The 28,000-nt window shown below is 37.8% G+C and overlaps 1 protein-coding gene across 1 annotated transcript; it reads left to right on the top strand.

The window, feature by feature from the left end:
* Position 1: 1 nt before the first annotated feature.
* DYNC1LI1 (dynein cytoplasmic 1 light intermediate chain 1) lies at positions 2-27,974 on the top strand. Its single transcript, XM_074345344.1, has 13 exons — positions 2-256; positions 457-530; positions 12,862-12,978; positions 13,693-13,923; positions 15,760-15,923; positions 18,268-18,361; positions 20,724-20,859; positions 21,445-21,556; positions 23,311-23,370; positions 23,505-23,549; positions 24,179-24,299; positions 25,176-25,331; positions 27,021-27,974. Exons 1-13 carry the CDS (start codon positions 111-113, stop codon positions 27,131-27,133), a joined length of 1,569 nt encoding a protein of 522 aa, XP_074201445.1. The 5' UTR covers positions 2-110; the 3' UTR covers positions 27,134-27,974.
* Positions 27,975-28,000: the final 26 nt, after the last annotated feature.

The following is a 28,000-nucleotide window of genomic DNA, read 5'->3' as shown; positions in this document are numbered from 1 at the left end:
AGGCCCCGCCCCGCTCCCGTGCGCCGAACGCTCCATATCCGGGTTCCCGCCGCCGCTGCCGCCGCCTCGCTCATTCAGCTTTGCCGGCAGCGGTGTGATTCCCGACCAAGATGGCGGCTGTGGGGCGAGTCGGCTCCTTCGGTTCCTCAACGCCGGGATTAGCCTCGACTTACACGGGCGGCCCCCTGGCCAACGAGCTAACGTCGGGCAACGGCGGCGCCGCAGCAGGCGACGACGAGGACGGGCAGAACCTTTGGTAAGGACCGCGCCCCTCCCGGGGTCCCCGCTGGCACCCCTGGCCCCGCGGACGCCCCCTGATCGCGTGCCCGCCGGAGCTCGGCGCCCGGCCCAGGCCGCAGCGTTCTCGGCCGCCCCCGCCCGGGTGCGCCGATGCCGGGGCCATCCGTTCCTCCCGCGCTGCGGCCCCGGCCTCAGCTGCGCCTTGCTCCCCGCCAGGTCCTGCATCCTCAGCGAGGTCTCCACCCGTTCGCGCTCCAAACTCCCCGCGGGGAAGAACGTGCTGCTGCTGGGTAAGTGGCCCCCGCCTCGCTCCGCCCTGCGCGGCCCCTACCCCAGCCTGGGTCCCGGCCTGCCCGCCCGCGTTCTGGCTCGCTTTGTGAGGAAAGCCGGGCCTGGCCCCGCCCCGCCGCCTGACCTGTAGCTGACAGCTAGGGGAAGAAGGAGAACCGGGACCCCTGCCCCGGGACCTGCAGGGACCCGCCCTCCCCAGAGCTCTCTTCCTCCCTTGGGTGTGCGGGGGTGGCCCTGACAGCCTCCCCTGGGAAGGACGGAGAGCGATAGCCCATCTGAGAGATTCTAGTGGTTTGGGGTTTACCTAGAAAATAAGGACGGTCTTTCTTTCATGACAAAAATTGGTAGCAGGAGGCTCTACTCGGGACCTCCGGTGCAAATGGCATGACATTAATATTTAATAGCGGGCTCTTTGTGTAATTGACAGAGAAGCTAGAAATGAGACCTGGTAGTCGTGATAAATGTTCTTATTTGTTTCAGCTTTTACGGGTACAATGGGCTTGTGTTGCAGCTGCCTTTTTTAACTGCCACTTATAATTATGAAATTTGTAAAAGGCAGTAGAACACCTTTCTAGTTTAGTCCCATCAGCCAAATGGATGTTAACAGGGAGAAATAGTTTAATGTCTCATCTCCTGATTGTTCTGTATCTCTACTCTCTGGAAGTTATGTATTTTGTTTCTTTGCTGATTCTAGGGGTGGTCGTAGAGGACAGTGAGGGAGAACAATTCACAGGTTCACGTTTTTGCAGGCTTAGCTCCAAAGTCATTTAGAGGAGAGATTTCCTTCATAGACTGTAGATGTGAAATTTTGAAGTTTGGCTTATAAGATGATGGTTACATTTTAAAACTTCGATATTGATGTCTCAAGAGGTTTTTTTTTTGTACATTTTAAAACAGGAAAGGAAACAAAGAAGTCAAAGGCTACTTGACAGGGTCTGCTTTTAATGGGAATGTTTAGATAGAACCAGATTACTAATTATTTTTCATGGACTGCTGCCAACCTACAGTATATGATTCTTGACGTTATTTGAAGTTACACGGAGCTTGTTGAAAAATTAGTTTTACCTGTTTTTAATGTGATTGAAAGTACCTATTTGCAGATTAACCTGGGTTTAGTCATGACCCTATCACATACTAGTCCTGTGATCCTAATTAAGTTTCTTGACATCTATGAGCCTCAGTTTCTTCATCCTTAAAACGGATTTTACAGAAATAATAATGCCTACTTCCTAGGGTTATGGGGAGAACTGAGTAAGATCATGTTTGTGAAGTGATAACAGCACCATGACATTTTTTGATGGGTTTCTCTTAACTGGATTAGAAAATATTTTATCAGAACTCTAATTATTGACTTAGTGCCTACATAAGGGATATTTATAGGACAGAGAGAGATTAGGATCCAAAGCAAAAAAAGAAAAAAAATCCAGAATATGTCTTAAATTTACTAATTTAAACAAATTACTAATAAATACTAAACGAAAATGTGACCTCACTGAAGTGGGTTTTTTTTTTTTTTTTTTTTTTTGGAAGTATAGTCAGTTTACAATGTTGTGTGAGTTTCTGGTGTACAGCATAATAGTTCAGTCATACATACATACATTCGTTTTCATATTCTTTTACATTATAGGTTACTACAAGATATTGAATGTAGTTCCCTGTGCTGTACAGTATAAACTGAAGTGGACTATATTTTAATTACTCTAAGTTAAATAAGACTTCTTTTCAAATACTGCCATTTTGTAAAGAATAAGATTCCTGAATTTTGTTTTCATTTTATGAGTTCCAATTATTCCTATGCATTAGTTGAGTATCTACATGGTTCTGTTTGTAGTGAAACAAAAGTGACAGTTTTGCTCATTTCTTGACATTCCTAATTTGCACTGAAGGTTGCACAGTGCTTTTTTTAAACCCTTTTTTTTAACCTGCCTTTGCCACTGGCATGTGGCTGAATGTACTTAGAGGCCCTAGACTTCCATCCCTCCATACTTAGAATAGATTAAATTTCCTTTTTTACAAACTTAATAGTTCGTAAAACTCCATCTAATATCAAATTACACAAGCTTGAAATTAAAAATTTGTATACAGTTGGGATTTTCATCAAAGTGCTTTTCAGCTTTGGAAGAAGCTAATAACAGATTTTTATACTGATTACATAAATAGGATTAATCTTCTAGAATACCTCTCAAGATTTCTAAGAGACATTTTACCATCACATGTTATGGCCTCATTCAGTTTATGCTGGTGGAGGGAAGAAATACGTAAGTAGGGACTGTGGTTTTCTTCGTTATGAGTTTGAAGTTGCTCAGCAGGAGGATGCTTGGCCCTAAAGTCTTTCATGAATTAGGGTGATCTCTGGAGTCCCATATTTAATAAAACAAATCTGAGACTATAAAAAGGTTTTACATTTCCAGAAACAATGTAGACTTAGGAACCAAGGCCTATGTACCCTAAATACAAGTTGCGGTTTAACCAAACCTTGCTACTTGGCTTCTCTTCCCACTCCTTGTGGATGAAAAGAGTGAGAACTAGCAATGTATGCATGTGTGTGAGCCATTCTCCTAGCATTTTCATACAAATCTTAGTTTACTTCCTCTGCCCCTCTTCTCTCCTACCCCCTACCCCCAAATCTGGGAGGTGGATGTTCACACTGATTTATAGATGAGGTACTAAATTTTAGAGACCTCTTAAGTGAGTTTTCTGAGGTCACACAGCTGTAAGGACCCTGTATTCTGTGACTCTGGTGTGGCTTTCCAACTTGATAGAAGTTCCTTCAAGGGAGAAAGTGCCAGTTACTCTTCCTACTGCGTAACTTTTAAAAGGCTATCTTTGAGTGAAAGTACTAGTAATTATTTTAAAGTGAAATCCAAATATTCATTGGATTCTGGGATGTAGCTTAATGAGGGACACCTCTGTTGCCGTGGCACTTGTGTTTAAGCAGTTGGTTACTCTACCTAGACCTGACCCCTAGTGAAACCCAGAAACACTATTGCATTAGCATTTAACCATTCTCTTTTTTGAAAAGAAACCATTCTCTCTCTCTTCCTTGTGAGAAGGAACTTGTTTGTTTTTAATATTAAAGGCAAAGCTTCTTGAGCATGTATTTTAAGTAGGACTTAACTTATAAATGGTCCTTTTGAGAGGTTTTTCATCTTTACCCTTTATATTAATCAATTCTTACTACAGTGATTGTAATTATACATATTTTATTTTTTAATTGAAGTACAGTCAGTTTAGAATGCTGTGTTGGTTTCTGGTGTGCAGCATAATGTTTCAGTCATATATATACATACATATATTCCTTTTCATAGTCTTTTTCATTATAGGTTACCACAAGATACTGAATACAGTTACCTATGCCATACAGTAGAAACTTGCTGTTTATCTGTTTTGTATATGGTAGTTAGTATCTGCAAATCTTGAACTCCCAATTTATCCCTCCATTCCTCTTTTCCCCCCTGGTAACTGCAGTTTGGCTTAAATTAATAAAGTATTTCATTGTATATGTGAGCTGTTTGATTTCACCCAGGGAAGAAATCTAGTCTGTATTTTTCCCTGAAGGCAAAGTGTGCAGCCAAAAAAGTCCCACAAAATGCTGATCATCACCAGAAACAAAACTAGCTTTTATTATGTTTGAATTATTGCAAGTAGAAAATCTCAAGAAATACACTGTGGAACCAGATACCTGTTCAGAGAAGTAACTTACTATTATTACAAGGGTAACAATAGTTGCTCAGTAAATAAATGTTGAATCGGTGATGACCACCCTTTACTTAAAAGATTCATGGTTATTTCAGCTAGAGATACAGTCTGAACATAGGTTTAAGAATTGTCAAGAGTAGTTCATATATTTCCCCCAGTGCTGCTGTCAAAAACAGAAAACAGAGCTGGAAAAACTACAGATGTAGGCTGATTAGAGTGGTCATTCAGCTGATATGAAGGCCATGTAGGAGAATGTTAGCAAAAGCACTTTGAAAAGTGCAAAACTGACGGGAGCCTTGAGTTAGAAAAAAAAACAAGACTCAGGTTCATAAGGAACTCTGTTACTATTAAGTGAGTGACCAAGGACTAACCTTTTGGGGACTTACTTTTGTAAAGTCAAGGCAATGGCTGTTAGAAGGACCTCACAGATTGCCTCTTTATTTATTTGTTCGTCAGACATTTATTAGAGTATACTGGGCATAAAATGCTTTGCTGGGTCATCTGGAGAAAACAGGGCTTGCCAGGAGTTGGTCCCTGCCCTCCATCCTGTGGGGAAAGACTCAAAGTATATAAAAATCAAATAAGTCAGTATGAAATAATTGCTAAATAGATTACATAAGATTTTGTGGAAAATGTGATATCTGAGTAAAATTTTGCCAAGTAGGATGGGGAGGAGTATCCTGCAGGCTGCAGGACTGAGAGTGTGTTGCTGTAGCTAAAAACCTGGTGAAAAGGACCAGGACGTGGCGGAGCCTATCTAGAGGCCCTAGGTGTGGGATGGTGGGCACATTACAGCCTCCTAACCTGTCTTATATACATACAGCGCCCTGATCCTTTCGTACTTCTGGGGTTAAAAGAACTAAGAGAAATGTGTTAAACACCGTCCTCTTAAAATTGGTATTCACTATCTTAAACTAAGAAAATAATACATGTTTCTTGCCAGAGAGAGAGAAAAAAAGTTTTATGAGGATAAGAAAATGAAAATAACACGTGATCTCACCACCTAGAGGTAATTGATGTTATTTTTTTCTAGGTGTGTAAGTGTTTTGTTTAAAGAATATAGGCTCATACCTTATATTTTCAAGTGAGATTTTTTTTTTTATGTATCAGAGAGGGTTTTTTTTGCATGACAGTAGCTAAAGATTTCTTCCTTTTTTAGTGACTAAATAATATGTATGGTTCTGTCATAGTTATAATTGATGGGTAAATAGGTAATTATTGTTACACCTCGTTTTCTACTTGCCAAGTATTATCTTTGGGATAAAATCTTATAAGTTGAATTGCTGGGTGAAAAGTGTATATATGTAAGTCTTTTTAGGTATTACTAAACAGTACTCTTGGGAAGCTGTACCATTCTGCATTCCTGTCATCAGTATGTGAAAGTTCTTGTTTATTTAGCACCATTGCCAACACCAAGGATTATTCATTTTAATCTTTGCCTTTCTGGTAGGTAGGTTAAAAATTGGCGTGTTAATTTAAAGGCATTTTAACTGTAGAATATATACTATGTTTGTTAATTAAGAACTGTTGTGTTAGTGTGACTTTAAACTTCTGGAGCATAGGAACTGTTAATAACCATTGGGATCAGCATTTGCTGGCCTTGGTTTATTGAATTAAACTCAGTGGTTTTCAGTTCATGTCTAGTCAGTCTGGAAGAGTGAGAGAAGTGATAAAAGATAAGTTCTGTTTTTTAGTGTAATGTGGATTGCTGAGTGATGATATTCAAAGATGGGACTTTGGCCAGCTGATGGGGTGGGGGTATCCTGTATTATGCCTGTGACTTGAGTGTTCTGCTGGGTGCTTTATTGTGATATGAGCATGTTCACTGTTTTGCAGAAGGGGACTTTGAACCCCGGGTTACAAGGCTGAGCTAGGATTCAGGATTGGGCTTGTCTGACTTTCCACTGTATGCTCACTCCTCGACATATTGGAGGGTTGTAGTCTTGAACAGCCATGCATAAATGTTTACTTACAATAACCGGGGGCAGGTGCTGCAGCTGGTTAACAGTTTCTCTCTGCCCTTGCCGGCTGAGGCAAGGGAGAAGATGCTCTTCGTGAGATGGGGAGCAGACCAAAGCCCCCCATCCTACCTGGGTCATCTGGATCACTTTTGGAAGGCTATCCGAAGGTCCAAGCCCAAAAGTAGTTCCAGTGACAACCCCTCGTGGCTCTTGTCATCAGAGCTTTCAGATGAAATAGGATGATTTATTTTATATCAAATTAAAAAATGTCAGTTTTACACTGTTGATATGTCACTTGGGTAAAGACGGAGTCTGGCAGGCTAGAATTCTCTCTAGTTTGATTATCGTGATGCTGTGGACCGTAAAGCTTCCAACAGAGGTTTGGAAATGTGAACCAGGGCTCTGCACAGAAAGCAGGCATCAGGTGCACAAACCTGTGCCCAGCAAGAAGAGTATAGTGCTTCCGCCTTCCACAAGGCAGGAGGGGACCTGGGAGGGAAGGGAGGCAGAGTGTATGACCTTTTGTCATCTCTGTCTGTCCTGAGCTGGGAGGAGAAGACTGGAGGCTGCTGCTCCAGGAACCACAACAGTGATAGTCCAGCATTGCTGAATTCAAATCCTGACCCTTCTTTAGCAAGTTACTTAATCCTTCAGATTATACTGTTTACCTTTTAGGATTATCGTGAGGATTATCTGAGATACTGTTTGTGAAGCACTTCCAGCAGTGGCATACACAGGAAGCATTCGGGATAGCTGTTACTAACACTGCGTGCACTTGCTCATTTCTAGTGTATCACTGATCAAGAAGTAGTGAATTATAATGGTCATAGAATTTAAATCCATCACCACAGAGATTGTCTGGTGTTACCCCCTCTATTTAGAAGATAGGGAGCAAATGGAAATACTGGATTTACCCAAGTTCACACGGCTAATGGTGACAGTGTTATAGTTAGAAATCACATCTTCTAGATCTTCATGCTTTTAAGTCATTGATTAAATTGTCATGATAAAGTTGATGCATATTACATCCTGTTGAATTAGAGATTTGTTGGGGAGAACAGACAGTATTGCGAGCACACTTTTTTTTTTTTTTTTTTTTTTACCGCTGTACTGTTTTGGTGACTTTATGTGAAGTTCCAGGAGATTTTCTTTTGTAATCAATTTGGTTTTCAAGTTTGAGCTGAGAAGTGAAAATTGATGGCTGTTACTACTTTATGGTAAAACTGAAGTTCTTTTAAGCACTTGGATCCTATACTTGGCTCAGAGACACTGACTTATTTGAAAAGGATTCAGACAGATAATTTGGAATACAGGCTTATGTGCTGTGGAGCGTTTCACTATAATTGGATCAACAAATCTTTCCTCCTTTTGGTCTATCCACTAGGGCAAGGTTTGGCCTGTAGAGTATTTTTGTATGGCCAGCAAGCTTAGAATGGGGTTTGTTACATTTTTAAATAGTTTATTTTTAAAACACCTTTTAAAGTATACCTTCTTTAAGAAAATCTAATAGAAAAATGCAAATTTAGATAAAATGTTTAGAGAATAATTTTAACATGGTCACTGAAGTATACTTTATAGAAGGATTTTCTTCTCAGTCTATTTAAACAGGAACTCTCTACTTGTATAAGTGTATGTTTGCAGATCATTAACTGTTTGGCTGGCACACTTAAAGCTGGTGTGTCTGTTTCACTACCAGCTAAAGGCCAAGGAATGGAAGATAAGGCTTTCTTAAAGTACACAGACGATAGGTGGATGAATTATTTTGGCATTGTTTGAAGCCACACAGGCCCCATTGCCCTACTTGCCACTTTAAAGGTTTATTAATTGTGATTTAAAGGTTTATTAAAATGAAGTATGTACGTGGTTTTTATTTTACTCAAACTGTTAGGCTCTGTGCTTTGTTTTCCAAAAATAACGTGGGATTTAGTGACTTTTGTATCTTCAAACAGTTTGTCTTGGCTGTGGTAAGGCGCTGAATACTGACAACTTGGTACAGTGATGAGAAAGTTTTCCTAAGTTCAGTGAATGAGGTGTGCATACTATGTATTGATCTGTTATTGATGAGAGGTAGCCATGTGAGTTTTATAGATATGAGTGATGAATTATTGTAATGGATTGTGGTAAAGGCCCAGGACAAGCAGTGACAGGTGAGGTATAGTTATGAAGATGGAGACTGGTCGTGATTAAGCGAGATGAACAGGGTAAAGGATCTATGTGTAGGGCAGGTGCATAGAGTCAGTGTGCATCTCTGTAGGAGGATTGGGCATGGACCTTGCACTGTGAAAGGAGCAGAGTTAATAGGCACTGGGGGTGCAGCGGACAGCAGAACACAAAGATGCCTGTTCCTCTGGAGCTTTGAGGGGTAGGAGTGACTAAGTTAAAAACAAAATTATGTTAGTAAGTCCAGTGGAGAAACATAAAACAAGAAGCAGTAGGAATGTTGGGAGGTTGTGGTTTTAAATGAGGTGGTTAGGGACAGCCTACCTGAAGAAGTGATATTTGAGGGAAGGTAGGAAGAAGCTTAGGCAACACATAGACTTCTGAAGAGAGTATGTTCCAGAGAGAGGGAACCGTGGATAAAGGCCTTGAGGTTGGAGCCTTATGTAAATAATTATGTGAGTTTGGGGGAAGATGGCAAGATGATGATACTGCTTTTGTGCATATTGAAATGTGAGTTATTTATGGGACATCCAAATAGTGATGACCAGTAAGTAGTTCAGGAGAGACTGTGGCTGGAAGGAAGTCAGTGGGTCACCAGATTATAGGTGGTTTTGAAGTCTTGTGTGGAGAGTCCCCAGGAATTACGTAGCGTGAGAAGGAACCCTGGGAAACAGATGTTGGGTAGGGATGGAAGAGCAGCCTGCAAGAGAGGCTCAGGACCAGCCACCTGAAGGTAAGTGGCGGGACAGGAGAGGGTGGTGGTACTGTCGCCATGGCAAGGGAGAGTCTTCTCTGACGTACGTGTCTTCCTGATCTCTCTGCCAGCTCCCATCCAAGTCAGCCTTTGAGTACAGCTCTTCCCACCTCTACCGCTAATGCATTAGTTCATGACTACCTCATTTCTTGCTAGGACTCCAGTAATAGTCTATTGTCTAGTCTCCTTACTCCCAGACTTACCCTTCGCAGTCACTCTTCCACACCTTCATGATAGCAATCTCTCTCAAATACCTCAACACTGCCAGTGACTCCCGGTTGTCTTCAGGGTCGAGTCTAACCATCTCAGCCTGGCTTGAGAAGCCCTTCATGATCTGGCATTCCCTGTTCTCACTCTCTGGCTCCTTTCCCCCTCAGAACCTAAATTTCATGCATTCACATGATTTGTCCTTTCTAGAGGACATGTTGCCTCCAGGCCTCTGTAAATGCTTTCCTTCCTTCCTGGAATGACAAGCTCTCTATGATTCATTAACACTACAAGATTGGTTAAAGTATTAACTTTCTCTGCAAAGCCTTTTTGACGTCCAGACAAAACTAGAATCTTCCCTTAGGACCAGCATCCTGGTTTGTTGCCTGCCTCTAGAATAGTCCTAATGACAGTATCTTGAAATTGTTTCCTCTTTGTTTTCCCTCTCCAATTTATGAGTTCCTAGGACAGCAACTTTGACCACTGGGTCTTTGTATTCCTAATGCTTGGCTTAGTGTAGTAAATGTCTAATGCAGTGGTTCTCCAAATGTGGTTCTTGGACCTGCAGCATCAGCAACACTGGCAAACTGTTAGAAATGCAGGTGCTTGGGCCCCATCGCAGACTTAGTGAATCAGAAAGAAGCCAGGAGGTGAGGCCCAGCAGTGTGTTTTAACCAGTCTCCCAGGTGAATCTGATGCATTTTTGAGACCCACTCGTCCAGTGAAATGAATGATGGACAATATTGACTCAGAGGAATACACTCTGGACTCATGATGTTGGGGAGAACCTTTCTGCTTGTAATCAAACCTTGGAAAAAGGAAACAGCCATGCTGTAGTCATGGCTGCAGAAACTTAAAATAGCATATGGAATTACGATTGACAGTATTTTTGATATCATGAATTTAGGCTCAAAATATGTTCTGAGCCTACTTACTTAAACCTTTAAAATTAGAATTAGATAAGCTAAAAGGAAGACACAGACTTGTTGCTTAAGGAATCACTCATAATATCACCATCAGAGATAACCAAATTATCTGATTATTTCTAACTGATATTATTATGGTTTTTATTCTTTTTGTTTATGCTTAAGATTATCCACAAGTATATATACCTTTTTATTCAGAAACCCTTATGTATAAAATACATATTTGAAACACTGAAAAGAAGGTGAAACAAACTTAGATTTTTTTAACCGCTTTAAAGGAATTTTCTCACTTTCTAACATCTAAAGTGGGAGTTAAAGAGATTAGATCAATTCTGGGTCATATTAAGTGAAGTTTTATCTGACTAATTACTGCCTGTTTTTATGGATCTGTATTACTTTGAAAAGTCTCATTGAACATTTTATTGTTGATTTAAGCTTCTGTGATAAATCTAGGCACTAAGTTTTTGCTTGTAATACATAACTATGTTTCTGTGGGGTAATTAATTTTTAATTGCTGTTATTTTAACTTGGAAGATTCCTTTTAGGAAAGTAGCCTGTCATAAGAGAAATCTTGTTTCTTTTCAAGTTACAGAACAGACTGACTCCTTTTTGTTTTTTTTTAAGTTAATGAACTATCTTTTAGAGCAGTTGTAGGTTCACAGGAAAATTGAATAGGAAGTACAGAGAGTTTACAAACATCCCTTGTCCCCATAAATGCACAGCCTCCCTCTCTGTTGACATCCCACTCCGTGGTACATTTATTATAATCAGTGAACCAACACTGACACATCGTTGCCACCCAAAGTCCATAGTTTACAGGAGGGCTCGTTTTTTATGTTGTAACATCATATGGGCTTTGATAGATGTCTGATGACTTGTATATACCATTATAGTGCCATACAGAATAATTTCACTGCCTGGAAAATCCTCTGCTCTTGCCTGTTCAGACTCTATTAATAAAGTTTTCACAGATCTCACATGGTGATTTAAATTATTTTCATTATGTCTAATGCTCATGCCTGTTGAGATGACCAGATACAGATACTTAAACTACAAAGCCAAAAACAAATGATAAATTAAATGCCATAAAAACTATAGAACTGATAAAAGTTTAAATTAGTAATCAATATGATGAATGATGTTTTGTTGAAATTAAACACCAGTGTGAACTTATTAGTAAACAGAAGTATATGTATTTTACTTTTCACCAGTTAACTTTATGATTTCCATTTTTAGCATGATCACCATGGGACTCGTTGTCACTGTCATAGATACTATAGTTTTCAACCCAATCTGTTATTTTGATGAACCATTTTAATAGTTCACTGCTTCACTTCAGAAGTGGTACTGAAAAATAAGTACTCATTTAATGATAGATTCTTTATTGCCTAGTTAAAGCTACACTCATCGCTATAAAGTGTTGGAACATGTTTCAGAACCCGTGTGACCGCTACAGTTGAAAATAGTACTGGCTGCTCTGGGACACTTTCTTTTGAGTTTGGCGGGCCTGTGTGTCCACTCTCTTTTCTGTCTTCCACTCGGCCTCTGCTTGGCGCAGAAGGATAGCAAGCACCAGTGCAGAGGTGGACACTGCAGTTTTGTGACAGCATTTAGATGTAAAGATGATTATTCAGAAGATCCAAGATGTATATAATTATTTTAAATGCTTAACATGAAAATGAAAATAACTTTTAAATTCTCAAAGAACTCATGAATCTCTAGGAATAAGTCCTTAGATCCAAGAAATTCACTTTTATTAAGTACTAATACCATGATACTGCTAATAACAAAATAAGTCCAAGGAACAGTACTATGTAGTATTTAAATAAATTCACAGTATTAAAAAAAACCTCTCACTGAAACATTGAATAGCCAGTTTAGTTTTAAACTTTTTAAACTTGTGCAATATCTTGTAATAACCTTTAATAGAAAAAATATGAAAACAAATATATGTATGTATATGCATGACTGTATATGCACCAGAGATAGACACATTGTAATTGACTATACTTTAATTAAAAAAAAAAAAAGCTTGTGCAAATTGTGCACATGATTTCTTGCTGTTGATTTTTTTTTTAAGTCTACAGTTTATTTTTGTCTGTTTTCTCTACCCTTGTTTTTGCCCAGCTTACTACCTTCAATCCTCACCCCTCTCCCTTGCTGCATATTTCTTACGGCTTCACGGTTCTGGTGAGGCTTCAGTCACAGTTCCTTGCCTTGGTCAGTTTTGATGTCTTATCTATCCTCTACCAGTGGCCCATGGGTGTGCATATAACCCACACTGGGCCAGTCAAGAGTCTTTACCTGAGAGTCTTCAGATTGAAAGTCTTTTGTTCCTTGTAGGTTAAACTGGGTTGACATAAGAGTTGAGCTTCCTAAATAGTACCCACGGAGGAAGCCATTTGTAATAGGATAAAATTAACTTAATAAGAAGAGTAGAGCGACTGGGCAAGAGAATCCTGGAGGTGAAGCCTGCATCTTCACCCTTGCAGTTACCTAGTTATCTCCCATCAAATTACCCTTTTGGTTGAAGCTAGTTCCAGTTGGGTTTTTCACTTGGCACACTAGAAAACACCTTTAAATAATCTGTAATAGAATTTTAAAGATCTGTCCTTTTTTACAGGTGAAGATGGAGCTGGAAAAACAAGCTTAATAAGAAAAATTCAGGGAATAGAGGAGTATAAGAAAGGAAGAGGATTGGAATATTTGTACTTAAATGTTCATGATGAAGACAGGGAGGGTGAGTGTCCTTTGCTTGTAAGTTACCTGAAGGCTTTCCAAGTTGCACTGCTGTCTGTATTAATCTTTGACTTTTCTGAATGTCATGTTTTACTGGGAGTCCTGCTAGTCAGTAAATAGTTATGTTAGGGCATGTTTTTATTGATTTGGAATTGGAATTCCTATAGTGGCATTTTTAAACTTAAGGCATTCTGGAGTGCAAACTTTAGCTTTCTTGCTAACCTTAAAGAGTCTGAGTTTTTCTGTTCATTTTTCACCAGATAGTGAAATAATAGTGTCTTGTGATTATTTTGCTGACTCTTTTTACCTTCTCATTTTTTGACATAAAAAATGTCATCTACTTCCCAACTTTTCTCATCTGATCAGCCATTTTTTTCTTCTATAGATCGCTTGCCTTCTCATTTTTGTATATAATATCTTTAATATGCATGGCTCTTTCTGCTGATGGTAAGAATAGAAACATGTTATTTTAGTCTGTGGTTTGGGATTGAGAAATATGAAGTAAAGGATGCTGATAATCTGTGTTGACATTTAAGTCATTTTCTTGAATATTTGTTAGGACTTCACTGAGTTGGTAGACGTAACCCAAGTAGTTGAATCTTGCCAAAGGAAACATCTCCCGTGGGGATGCCCTAAAATACCAAATAGTATTGTTAGTTGGATGGTGAGACAGTTCTATCCTGTTGCCTTGGTAACTTCCTTTTGTCTGTTGTAGATCAAACAAGATGTAATGTGTGGATCTTAGATGGAGACCCATATCACAAAGGCCTCCTCAAATTTTCACTGGATGCCATTTCTCTGAAGGACACTCTAATTATGCTGGTTGTTGATATGTCAAAGCCTTGGACTGCTTTGGATTCGTTACAGAAATGGGCAAGTGTTGTTAGAGAACATATTGACAAATTGAGAATTCCTCCTGAAGAAATGAAGGAAATGGAACAAAAGTGTGAGTAGTCTAGAAAATATAGATTTCAAAGGCAAAATGTCCTAGCTGACTATGATAATTGTTAAGAATTTTTTCACTTTGACCCTGGCTTAGTGAAGGAAACATAATGTGAGTACTATTTTTGAAATTCAATTTGAATGATGTGCTAGGTTTTAATATAGGTTTATGTTGGAAACACATAATGGCAGACTTTTCCCCTTTGCCAAAAGGTCATATGTGTTCATTTTGGAAAGGAGTTTTTCAGTATTAAAAAAAAATGTGAATCTTTCTTCAGCTACTCATTTTCAGTAGTTTCATTTCTTAGTAAGTAGAACAATCTTACTAACCTTGTCAAAATGAAGTATGTCCATAAAGATGTTAACAGCATAAATATAAAGATGTTAAGCTGGTTTTATTATTTACAAAGTGCATAATGTATTTTGAACATGCTCATGTAAGTTGGAAATGTTCTTGGAAATTATGAAAATGATATGGGTCGTTTCTAACAAGTTGTAAACCAGTTTGTCACAGTTCTTGATTTCACTTAGAGCTCCTCATTTGTCAGTGTTGCACTTTGCTTAAGCAAATACACAGATGGTATGCTGCTGTTCTTGACTGTTGTTTGCTGGTAACTTTTAGGGGAAATTTGACAGCTTACTGGAATTTATATGCAAGGAAACAGTAAAAACTTAAGGGAATGTATGTCCTAAATCATTGAAAATATGTCTCACTGCTTTTAATGTATACCTTTCTTTTTTCATTGGCCTGTTGCTTCTGGGGCTCTTCCCCCTAAGTTTATGCTATAGCAGTGGTTCTCAGTGTGAGATCCCAAGACCGGCAGCATCAGTGTCAGCACCGCTGGGAGCTGGTCAGAAATGCATATTCTCAGGCCCCAGCCCAGACTGCTGAATCAGAAACTTCTGGTGCTAAAACTTGAGAACCACTGTTAGATTTCAGCCTCTGATTTGAAGGGTCATAGCTGCCAGAGCTGCTAAAGTTATATGCAGGCCCCCGTGTTCCTGGAGGAACCTCGCTCACCTGTTCCAGACTCCCTCTTCCTTGACCCCATGTAAGTGTAGGACCGTTTTCCTCGTTTGCGGCTCTGTATAATACTCCCTCCTATACCGTCTCAGTCTGTGCTGTGGATAATGTGTTTCCATATTTGTGCTTTTGCCTTTAAACGCGAAAAGCAGTCTTACAGTAAGGAAGTCCCTGTGTGTATCTCTGATTGGTTCCTTGAGAATTCCTTGAAGAGCAATTACTAAACCAAAGCATACATTGTTAAGGCTCTTGGTAAAGTCAAGTTAACCTTTTTTTAGTGAAGGTTTTGTCGGTTTAGCAAATGAGTTCTACAAATTTATCAGTATTGGTAATATCTCATATGGGGGTTATAGAATAAATACGGCCCAAGCTTGCACCTAGGTAAAAAGGAGAAGAGTCTGGAGAAAGGAAGTTAGTATTAGAAAGTCATCTGGGACTGTCTTTTAAGTTGTGGAGTCCCCAACACACATATTTATTTTTCTTTTATCCTTTCAGTGCCCTTTGTGAATTAGAGGGTAGAGAGACAAAGCTCATTTGTGACTTGCCCAGAGTAATTTACACAGACTGAACCAGGCCTGCATTGAACCCCACTCTTTGGAGCTATTCAGTGTTTTGCCCTGCCTGCTGAAAATTAATGTGGGTCCAGTATTTCTGTACTGTCTTTGAAATAGATTTCTCTAACCCTTTTTGTTTCCTACACAAGGCTAAATATGAACTCCAGTAAAATATGTATTTAGATGATGGCAGAGAACGCTGCCTGCTGAAATAAAAAGCAATTTCTAAACTATGTATAAAATTATTTACTTTGATTTTCAGTGATTAGAGACTTCCAAGAGTATGTAGAGCCAGGAGAAGAATTCCCAGCTTCTCCTCAGAGAAGAAATACCCAGGAGGACAAAGACGACAGTGTGGTTTTACCTCTGGGTGCGGACACACTTACACAGAACTTGGGCATTCCTGTACTAGTAGTTTGCACAAAGGTTAGTTTGCTTCCTACAGATTCTGCTGCTGGTATTAACCAATGATGAACAACTGTTTTATTTTCTAGGCTCCTTTTGGAGTTTGATACAAGAGTTTTCCTAGATAACTTTTATTAACAAATAGAAATAATAGTTTAAAATATTGAATGATAGGCACATGTTCGTTTTGTGATCTTAATCATAGTTTCTTTGAAGAAGAATGTTAATTCAAATAGTCTATTTGTGATCAAGTTTCATTTTCCTTATTTCAGTTGTATAGTCAGTATAATTACAGGTAAGATGATAATTATCAACTTTATGAAATATTTTTTCACGTTAACTTTTTATATACTAATACCATGATACTAGAAGATCATGTACTGAAAATAGACTTAATTTTTAATTTTAAAGACCTGTCAGTACTCATTATGTAAAGTTGATATGCAGCTATCAAGGGCCTTTTATTTATTTATTTATTAAAGAGATCCTGATAGGATTGCTGTTATAAAAACTCAGTTAATCTAGTTCTGTCACTGTATATACTTTACAATAAAATCAAATTTTCTTTAAGAATAATTGATAGTTCAAGTTCATCTTCTCCCCATTTGGTCCTAAGTATGTCTTTACTAATGTAAGCCATGGAATAGTTAAGAAAATGACAGAACATATAAACCCTTTTGAGATAGAAGATTATTAATTTTTTTTTGTAATGTGAAATTTGCACATTAATTTTAATCTAGCTTAAGTTTTACTTTAACAGAAATTATCAATAACAAAGGAATGGGGGATAGCGTTTAAAATAATTAACTCAAAGTCTGTTGTCTGCTTTTCAAATAGTGATTTTGGTGTAGTTAATTGTTACTTACACCTTTTCTGTAAAACTTTTTAAATTCTCACAATAGAATCCTTGTGTGTGGTTTGTTTTGGTTTTGTTTTGTTTGGGAAAGAGCTGTTTACTGCAGGTATTTTCCTCTTTTTACACCACAACTTGACCCATGAAAAGCTCTTATTTTCCAAAGGAAAAATGTTAAGCCTAAAGGGACCTGAATCAGTATCAGATGAGTCACAGACTCATAAAATTTTCAAACCAGGAGAGATCATCTGCAGTATTTCACAGAATCTAAGACACCATCAGTTCTACGGTTTAAGAGCTTTTAAAATGTGTAGGGGGATGGGATAATGTGTGTCTCAGGATGGATGAAGAATATTGGTTCAGCTCAGTTTAAAGACCCTGTAAATTGAGATTCAGAGAGAACACGTTTCTTGCCAGTTCCTCATATTTCAGTTAAAAATGTCTTTACTAGACTATTAGTGCTTCACCAAAAGTGTCGTAAGTCAGCAGTATAATAATTATAAGTATCTCTAATAGTTTGAAATAAGTACTGTCAGTGTTCTATAAAATGGACAAAAACACTACATCATGTTTCTACAAGGAGAATGTTCTGCGATACTTATGTGCATATATACAAGAATTACACAGCAGATGGAACCCAGACTCATATCAGGTATAATAGACATTGTTAATTTTTAGATTTCTCGGATTTTTTGGTAGCAAGCAGAACTCAGAGTTGTTTCATTGATTGTACGGGCGACATTTCAAAAACAGCCTACACTTCCCCTTATTTGCTGTTGGTGAAATCGAAGTTAGGGTGTATAAAAGCACCAGAACAGAAATGGTCAGTTAAGCATCATCAGATAAGCAGAGAACAAAGAGGAAATAACGAGGGGTGCATACTCCCTGGATATAGAGTGCCTTATAGAACGAGAATAGATTTTAGATCTTAAAAACTTTGATCTTGGACACAGTAGTTGAGTTACCAATTATGACCACCATTTCTGATAGCGTATCCTATTATTCTTCATTTCTTTTTACTAAAACTTCCCATTGGTGTTCTCACCACATTCAGTGCATCATAGTCAGTGCTTTTTTTTTTTTAATTGAGGTATAGTCAGTTTACAATGTTGTGTCAATTTCTGCTGTACAGCACAATGCTTCAGTCATACATGGATATACGTATATTCGTATTCTTTTTCACCGTAAGCTACTACAAGATACTGAATATATTTCCCTGTGCTATACAGTAAAAACTTGTTCATCTATTTTATATATACCAGTCAGTATCTGCAAATCTTGAACTCCCAAGTGCTTTTTAAAGAAATAAAATTATTCATTCGTTTTAAGACTCCAGACAAAAGTCTCTAAATAGATAGGAGTAATTGATATTCTAGGTCCTACTGGTCAGTCACCGTATCAGAATGATAGTTTTGTGATATTTTTCCCACCCAAAATTGAACTGTTTAAGTCATTATATTATTTAAAGTTAATTTTATGTTGTTGTTGTTTTAAATTATTTTAACTCATCAGTGTGATGCCATTAGTGTGTTGGAGAAAGAACACGACTACAGAGACGAGCATTTTGATTTTATTCAGACACATATCCGGAAGTTTTGTTTACAGTGTATCCTTTTAATACATTGATTGTTGCAATGTACCTTAGCTGTTTGTTTTTTAAGTAAAGAAATTAAATTGATGGACTTTAGAAATTCCATAAACTTTTCCCCTCCTGCCTCTGGTTGGAAATTTCATTTTGTTCCCAAATCATTTATATCTAGATATTTTGAGATATAAAAGCAAGTAATGAAATATGTAACTTTGATTTGTTGTATTTAAAGTACCATGATTAAGAAAAATAATTATCAGACTTAATGTAGAAAATTCCGGTGAGCTTGGCTTTGTGAACCTTCTGATTAAAAACTGGTATTCATGTCTTGGGGGTGGACAGCAGGGCAAGATCCATGTTTGGATCTGTTTGTTCTTATTTTTAACATGTTCAGGATGTCATCATCTCCACATACAGTCTAATGCAATGGTTCCAAAATCTGGCTGTGCCCTGAGACTTTCTGAATTGGAACATTCCAAGGTGAGGCTGGAGAACCTGTGCTAAATTTTAAAAAAACTTTGTGGGTGGTTTTTGTGATCACAAGGTTAGAAAACCTATTGTAAGGAATCTGGCGTAGTCTGAGTTGCACGGATTAGATGAGCCAGTGAGTAACATTTGCAACTAAATGGAGGATAAAATTAGAGAAAGTGAATGCTTTTAAGAGAACTGCCTGTTGAAAATTTCAGACAGCTGGAGTGCACTGAAGAGAGCTGTTCTCACTCGGTCCTCTTGAATCAGATGTTTTGCAGTTGCATTCCCCAACCAAAGCTTTTGGGTCTGAAAAGTGAAGAAATGATAGATATTGGGAGTGGATAGAAACAATAAGTAATCTACACACGTTTGTAGTGCATTTTTCATTGTCATTAATGGACATTTAAGGACCACTTAGAGCCTAGCTGAATAATGAATATGATCCCTTGACACTGGTTGTTTCCCGTTTTTCCTTCAGTGCTTTGTCCTCCATGGCCCTTTCTCTTGGCCCTTTCTCTTCTCACAGCACGTAATGGCTGAGTTGGGGTGAATTCAAGGGCATTTGTCTGCAAAAGAAAACAAAAAGTGGGAGTAATTGAAGTAGGTGTTGGTAGCTTTTTTGTTATCTTTACAGATTAGAACATTTGAAAACAAGTCTCTTTAAATGTTTATTGAATGCTATACTTGAAAGTGTAGGTAATAGAGATGTAATCAGGAAGGAAACTGCTAAAATAATGACAGATCTTTAGTAGAGCCAGTTGATTTTAAAAGAATATAAAATGAGAAGTCACTTCAAGAGAGTGTGTGTTGGGGGGGGTGTGGGTGTGAGATTGAGTGAGGGCAAAAATTCAAAATCATCTCTATTTAAAAAATTTTAAAATTCGAATTATAATGCAAAATTTTCAGCTGTAGAAATCTTCCAAATTTTCCTAAATTGGTTCTCATTATGAGAAAGATCATTAAGGAAAAGTTCACATAATTGAGCTTTTAGTTAAGATGATGATGTTTGTTTCTACTGCGGTAAGGATTATGACAAGTAATATTTAGCTATACCACTTTTAGGTTCATAAGCCTTGGTTCATGTCCTAGAAAATATGAGCATCCCAGTTCAGAAGTTCAAACATTCTCAGCGTTTCCTCTTGGCCTAAGTCACCGTCTGTCTTGGGACCCAACGGCTAGTGCTAAGAGCGTGGTCCTAAGCAGCGGTCTTAAGAATTTCTGATAGCCGCTCTGACCACATCTCTCAGTAGCCACTTTGCTCCTTTTTCTACACCTCTCTTGATCTTTCAGTCCACCTTGACATTTGGATAAAAGGTCGAAGTTAGAATCTGCTTTAATTACTATGTTAAACCTCCTGTGGGGTTGTGTTTTTATTAAGTTTTGGCGACGAAATCCATTTCTGCTGTGGATCGTTTCTGAAAGCTTTGCGATGGTACTTGATGATTCACCTTCTCTATTTAGTGGATCTCCCCCAAACCCTAATTCCTGGGGCTAGTGAAAACTGTGAAGTGCTAGTGCAAACCATTTTTGTTGAAAAGGCAAATAGTTGTTGATAAATAATACCTCTCCTTCGTGAAGTTTAGGGAGGTTAAAAACAAAAACAAGTTGCCTCTTCACATCCTTCAAATATAGAGATAGTAATGGTGCCTGTGACTAAATTTACCTTTACTTTCTCGTCTTGAGATTTTTGTCCTCCTAAGTTAAGTTGAATCAGTTATGTAGAGATTGTTTTATTTGCATTTTAGCCTGTATGTAAATATTTTGTAGTTTTGAGGTTCTTGATTACCATGTAATTACAGCTTTGGAAATTATTTCTGAAACTAATATGCATAAATGTTAAGCTGAGAACACAGAATTTAATGTACCTGTTCATGGAGTTTGTCCCAGTTTCTTTAACGGTATTATTCAGATGGTGCAGCACTCATTTACACTTCAGTAAAAGAGAACAAAAATATAGATTTAGTATATAAATACATCGTTCAGAAACTATATGGATTTCCCTATAAGATTCCTGCTGTTGTTGTGGAAAAAGATGCAGTATTTATGTAAGTACACTCTTAAGTATGTTGTTTTATCACGCATTGTTGCTACACACTTTGGTGCATCATCATTTTCAGTTTTGAGGTGAGACCAGAAGACTTTTCTATGATGAGTAGGTGAGACTCTGTTCATAGATTGTTTTATTTATAACTTGCCTTGATCTATCTATCATTGCCTTTTAGATTTACTGCTTGCCTGAGCCCTTTTCAAAAGGCTTGCTATTATAGCTAAACTATCTGTTGGCTACATATATCAGTTTATCTGCTTATTCTTTAATTGGTTATGATACATAAAGGGCCCAGTGAATAATTTAGACATGCTTTGAAAAGTAATCTGAATAAATTGGGAGGTAAAAATAATTACCACCCTCTCCCCCCAAAAAACTGTAATGGAGGTTTTAAAATCATGAAGATTAATAATTTTTAAGTGGAAATTAATAAGCTTTAACTTGAGCATTATAATAAAACTGATTAATTTTCCATAATTGGTCAAATTTCACTTCATAAAAATGTTTCCCTTAATATGATCAAGGAATGAATGAAACAATGACTCTATAAATGCTTGAGACTTACCTGTGCATTTCTTTCCAGTCCAGCAGGGTGGGATAATGATAAGAAAATAGGAATATTGTATGAAAATTTTCAGACGTTAAAAGCAGAAGATAATTTTGAAGACATCATAACTAAACCACCTGTCCGAAAGGTAACGGTTTTATTATATAGTCTCAATATTTAGGCTTTTAAACTGAGGGGGAAGTCTGTAATTTTAAGGTTGTAGGTAGAAAGGTAAGGGAGTCCTCTTTCAAGCTGTGAGCTTTCCAACCTGGAGTTCAGCCAGAAGCCAAGAAAACCTTGCTAAGATAATCACATTGGCTTCTGTCTGATGAGACAGATCTTGGTCTCCTGCGCAGTGTTTGTTACGCACACTCACCCGCAGCTGTCTGGAGGCTTCCAGGTTCCTAGGTTTAATTTTAGTCTTGACTGTTGTGTGTCATTCTTAGGACAATTAAATCTGGTTCCAGAAGTTACTCTTCTTTCAGATATCTTCATTTCATTAAGCTTAAGTGATGTTTTATGGTTAGATAGTATACATATTTCTGAAAAGTTGTATAAAAAATGAGGGTTTGCGTGTAGTATTTCTCACTGACTTTTAAATTGAACATGTTTCAGGAAAAAATAATTTTGATTTAACATATAATAAGATTCTTGATTACAGATCCAAACATTTACATTGAGCAATTAGAAATAAGAAAAGTAATGTCAAACAGAAGATCCGTTGGTGTGGTATTTGGTTTGGATGTCTATTAAGAGAAATGCAAACATCAAAAAAAAAAGCAGCAATTTTTCCTGTTCTCTCTTATACCAACAAAATTGTACTTTAAGTTGTTTTTTATGTATTTTACAAATATTTATTGACCCGCTGTTTAGGCACTAGGTGCTAAGTAGGAGGGCGATGCAATAGTAAATCTGTGTATCTGCCGTCTCTCAGGTGGTGGTAAGTGCTGTGCAAGTAAAGTCGGGAGGGCGAGAGGACTGAGGTGGGGAACGGTCAGTTTCAGGAGTGGTGAGGACATGTCTCTGATAAGAGGGGAGAATGTTTAAAGCAAAGGGAACAGAAAGTGAAAGTTCACGTGCCTGAGGCAGGGATGTACGAGATGGGGCTGGAGAGGCTGGAAAAGAGCCACCAGGAGGGCCAGAGTGGACGAAGACGGAGGGCGCCGTCAGGTCTGGTGGGGCCTCATCATTAGGCTGCAGTCAGGACCTTGGACTCCATTCTGAGCGGGATGCAAAGTGATGGGGGAGCGGGCGGAATTTGCGCAGAGGAGTGATGTACTCTAGCTTCACCTTTTAAAAGGGTCACTCTGGCTGCTGGGTAGAAGATAGACTATGGTGTGCGTTGTACAGAAATAAAAGCAGGAGACACTTGCAATTCCTTTTTTCCTAATTATTCAGAGACGAGAGTCATTGTATTTTTATTTCAGCGAAATCAGGGGCAAGTTGCTTTTCACTCAGTTGGGATTCTGTTGGCCCCTTTAAGACACCTACCTGTTGTTTAAGCAGATTTTATAAGCGTGACTAATAAGCCTGTGGCTCTCAAGTTGTGCTGTCCAGTACGACAGCTACTAGTCACATATAGCTTTCAAGTATCAATTAAGTAAAGCCAAATAAAATTAAAAATTGAGATCCTCAGTCACACTACCCACATTTCAGCTGCTCAGTAGCCACAGGCTACCATACTGGACAGCACAGATGTGGAGCGTTTATATTATTGCAGATAGTTACTGGACAGCTCTGCTGTAGGGCCTGAGGAAGGGCAGCTCACCCATGTGAAAATGGTGTAGGGCGTGTTTATATTCCTGGTGTTTGTTTTCTTTTTTTAATTAATCTAGAGAATAAGTTATTAATGGTTTTAACATGATGTATAAGACTTGCTCATTTATGCATTGCTCATTTCAGTTTGTACATGAGAAGGAAATTGTGGCAGAGGATGACCAGGTGTTTCTTATGAAGCTACAGGTATGAAACTACGTCAGAAGTAGACTTAGTATGCTTTATGGTTAAACTGTTCTTGTTTTCTTTAAAAATTTTTCTTTAAAAATACAGCAATACATGCCTGAATGTCTAACCTAGAATTTGTGTGTGTGTTTCAGTCCCTTTTAGCAAAGCAACCACCAACTGCAGCTGGAAGGCCTGTGGTCAGTATTAGATTTTGACAAAATTGCTAAAACGCAGTGCATACTGTTTTAGTTCTTTTTTTCTTAATCATATACCTATCTCATATTGCTGTGCTTTGATATAAACTTGAATTAAGAATTCTGAAATTTGTAAGATTTAAAACTTCACTCCCTTTTAGAGTATTTAAATCACAAAGATGTATTTGGCAACATTCGTTACTGTGCTGATACATTCATCTGTTACTTTATAAATCCTCACAGCAGCCCTATGAGGCAGGCGCTATTATTACCCCATTTTGTAGATGGGGAAATGGGGCTTTGGAGGACACTGTGACTTGCCTGAAATTATACAGCTGGTAGGATAGGATGCAAATCCAGATCAGGACCCAGATCTGACCCCCAAGCTTATACTGGTAACCACCTCATTATTCAGTGTGTTCCTTTTCCACTGAAAGGAAACTCAGTATTCCAAAACGTGATGGGTCTCTGGTATTCTGGTAACGAGGACATGATTTTGTCCACGGCTTGCACTGTAAAGGGACCAGCAGGAGAAATGGGGGGACAGTTGCAGAGTAGATTCTTCTATAATAACTTTGGTGAAGTTGAAAGTTGCAGGGTTTTATAATTATGGCTTTCCTATTTTGACGTAGGATGCCTCACCCAGAGTCCCAGGAGGCTCGCCTCGAACACCAAACAGATCTGTGTCATCTAATGTTGCCAGCGTGTCACCCATCCCTGCTGGGTCAAAAAAAATTGATCCAAACATGAAAGGTACGTTTCTCTCTCTCTCAGAGAAAATGACAGGATACATTTAACAATAGAAATCCACCTAGAATCATCCCACCTTTTGCCGTAGCTGTTTTCATTTTTATACAATAGCTTCTAATCTTTGTGTCTACAGATACAGATACAGTCATTCTCCTAAGGCAGGTCATTGAAATTCGTATTTTTTTTCTATAATAGCTTAACTGCAGTTAACCTAAAGGGGAAAAAAACCATATGCAGATTAGTTATTTCTCTAGGAATAATTGCCATACGTGGGGTTGGTAGGTGACAGTTTGTACCTTTTTATGTCTTTTGATGATGTTTCTCAAAAGGATTATTCAGTTTACATGTCGTCAACATTGAGTGTTGCAGTTTCCCCACAACCCAAGTGGCATTCTTTTAAATATTAACTAGTAAGAGCCTTTCCGCCTAGTATTTCCTTTCTGTTTATATTTTTCTTTTGTACATTGTCTATTGCTGTCCTTTCTCCATTAATCTCTTAGAGCTTCCACTGGTTTTCATATAGGATTGGGTATCTTTTTATGCTTGAAATACATTTTCTCAACAGTTACATTTTTGAAGAACCCCTTTCAAAAAGAAGATATATTAGCATCTAACACCTGTTTTAAATGCTTTTGGCCTTTTACTTAAAAATTAAAATATTTTTTTTTATTTTGTTACACTCAACACTTTGTTTTATATTTTGCTCTGTATATGAGTAGATCAGAGAAGCTAAGCTACATAGCCTCAAAAAAATTAAACTAGACATGAATTTGGAACATTTTCTTTGTGTGATTCATTTTCTGTGTATGATTAGTGTAGTAATAATTTATAGGAAAATTTAATGTTTTGAGTTTTTAATCTTATTTTAATGTTTTATAGCTGGAGCTACAAGTGAAGGTGTCCTGGCGAATTTCTTCAATAGTTTGCTGAGTAAAAAGACTGGTTCTCCGGGAGGCCCTGGTGTTGGCGGTGGAAGTCCTGGAGGTGGGGCTGGAGGTGGAAGCAGTGGTTTACCACCATCTGCCAAAAAGTCAGGTACAGTTACCTGGCGTTTTTTTCTTCTTTCTTTTTTTTCTTTAAACAGTCTTATTGAGATATAATTTACATACCATGAAGTTTACTCATTCAAAGTGTACAGTTCAAAGTCTTAGTATACTTACAGAGGTATGCAAACCATCACCATAGTCTAATTTTAGAACATTTTCCTCTCCCTGAAAAGGAACTCCAACTATTAGCAGTTATCCTTCTCTGCCCTGAGGCCCCCCTAGGCCGCAGTCTGGTATGTGTCTCATTAGATTTGGCCTTTCTGGAGATTTCATACCAGTGGAATCTTAGAGGATATGCCTTCTTTAACATGTTTGTGAGGTTCATCCACGTTGTAGCATGTTTATCAATATTTTATTTCTTTTTATTGTTGAAAAAAAATCCATTGTATGGATATGGCACATTTTATTTATCCGTTCATCAGTTGATGAACATAGGTTTTCATTTCTCTTAGGTATATATCTAGCAGTGGAATTGCTGGATCATGTGGTAACTCTATGTTTAAGTTTTTAAAGAAGTGCCAAAGTGTGTTTTCCAAAAATACTGCACCATTTTACATTCCCAGCAGCAGGGTATGAGAGTCCCAGTTTCTCCGCATCTTTTCCAGCATTTCTTACAGTTCATCTTTTTTGTTTTTTGATGTTTTGTTGTTTTTGCTTAGCTGATTCCAAAATGTCTCTTTATTAGAGAGAGAGAGAGTGTGTGTGTGTGTGTGTGTGTAGTTTTTTAAGTTGAAGTAGAATTGACTTACAGTATTATATTAGTTTCAGGTGTACAACATAGTGGTTTAATATCTTTGTACATTACAAAATGATCACCACTTGTCTTTTGATTAGAATCATTCTAGTGGCTATGAAGTTGTATCTCACTGTGGTTTTGATCTGCATTTCTGTGATAGCTAGTGTTGGGAACCTTTTCATGTATTTATCAACCATTTGTATATCTTGTTTGGTGAAATGTCTGTTCAGATTCTTTGCTCATTTTTAAATTAGGTCATTGATCTTTTTATTGTTGAGTTTTAAGTGTTTTTAATATATTGTTTGCTGGAGCCCAGTCAGATACAGAATTTGCAAATGGTTTTTCCCCTTGTGTTGCTTGTCCCTTTACTTTTTTGATAGCACCCTATGAAGCACAAAAGTTCTGAGTTTTGATGAAGTCATTTTTTTTTTCTTTTTGTTGGTTGTATAACTGCTCTTTAGACAGACTTTTCAACTCATTCTCCTTTTTTTTAATTGCACCTTCTTGCCACCCTTTTCACAAATACTTGCAGCTACCATTTTTGAACCTTTTACAGGTTTCTGGGTATAAATTGAATTACTTCTTGGCTTCTCCCACTCTCAGTGTAGATTATGGCCTTTCTCGGGACTGCTAATTTAATTACCACTCACTCATCTTCTTTCCAGATTCCAAACTTTTGTTGCTGTTTTCTGTTTTACTGATCCTGTTGTCCTGTGCCCTTTTAAAAATATCTTTATGGGATTAAATGGCAGGTGCTAGTTTTACTTCTGTTTAGTAACAAACCCCACAATTTAAAATGAGGAAATTTATTTTAAAATTAAAGATGTATATAACTTTGTATGTTAGATAAAGTTAATGAGACCATTGGCAATTTTTAAATGAGGAGACATTGGTGTATAAGATACTTATGTCTAAATCTTAGTTTCTTTTCCTTTAACGTAGGCCAGAAGCCTGTCCTATCAGACGTTCACGCTGAACTAGACAGAATTGCACGAAAACCAGTTACAGTTTCTCCTACAACACCTACATCCCCTACGGAAGGAGAAGCTTCTTGAAGATACCAAATAAAGCCATTTACTCAATTCTGGGATAATGTAAACTTGCCTCTGCCTTCTCCTTCAAAAGTGGAATTAGGGAGCTGGAGTGCTTTTTCAGATGGACTAAATTTGTCTTTTTTTGGTGTGTGTGGTTGCCCATTTTTATAAAAGGGAGCTATACAGAAGAAAAATTATTCTACACTATGTAGGATTGCTGTTTGCATTGCCACTTTGCATAAGGAAGTGATTTTGGATTTCAAAAAACTCAAATTTGTAGATCTGAAATACAGCCATGTGATCATATTCTAAATACTACTTAAAACATATAGGAGGTTTGAGAAGGGCAGAAAATAATATGCTTTGGGCATTTGACAGACTTGGACATCCAAGCTTATTTTAGTTAAGACTATTAAAAATCATTTTTTAAAATTATGTGTTAGTTTTTGCTGGAAAAGAAAAAAATGATCAGTTGTCAGATTTTCCACATCAACATAAATATACCACCACATAAATATACCACCACACATGGAATATTCTGAGGAAACTATCAGATAACATTTGATATGCTAGTCATTGTCTCAATCCATGATCCTGTAAGTTGTCATCAAGATATGACTTAGAACTATTGGGCAAGATTTGTTTCTTTAACTGAGAAGAAAAGAAAGCACACTGCCTAAATGTGTAAAAGAAAAATGCAGAGGTTGTTAAAATGTAAAGAGGTAACAGTCTTTGGATTTGTCTCTCTATATATATATATATCTACCTATATATATATATATATATGGCTCTGCCTTAATATACCCCTTTTTTGTTTGTGACTTTCAACTGTAATCAGTTAATAAAGTATTTATTCTCTGCATTCAGGTTCAAATAACTTGTTGCATT

This window comes from Camelus bactrianus, chromosome 17, assembly GCF_048773025.1.
Source record: "Camelus bactrianus isolate YW-2024 breed Bactrian camel chromosome 17, ASM4877302v1, whole genome shotgun sequence".
NCBI lineage: Eukaryota > Metazoa > Chordata > Mammalia > Artiodactyla > Camelidae > Camelus > Camelus bactrianus.
The sequence above is the reverse complement of the archived record's forward strand: the minus strand, read 5'-3'. Positions and strand labels throughout refer to the sequence as shown.

Excerpts from the sequence above, each read along its gene's own strand:
- DYNC1LI1 (XM_074345344.1), top strand. The coding sequence starts at position 111 with ATGGCGGCTGTGGGGCGAGTCGGCTCCTTCGGTTCCTCAACGCCGGGA. Across the intron at positions 15,924-18,267 it reads TACTAGTAGTTTGCACAAAG|TGTGATGCCATTAGTGTGTT; the intron begins GTTAGTTTGCTT and ends TTAACTCATCAG. Across the intron at positions 24,300-25,175 it reads AATTGATCCAAACATGAAAG|CTGGAGCTACAAGTGAAGGT; the intron begins GTACGTTTCTCT and ends AATGTTTTATAG.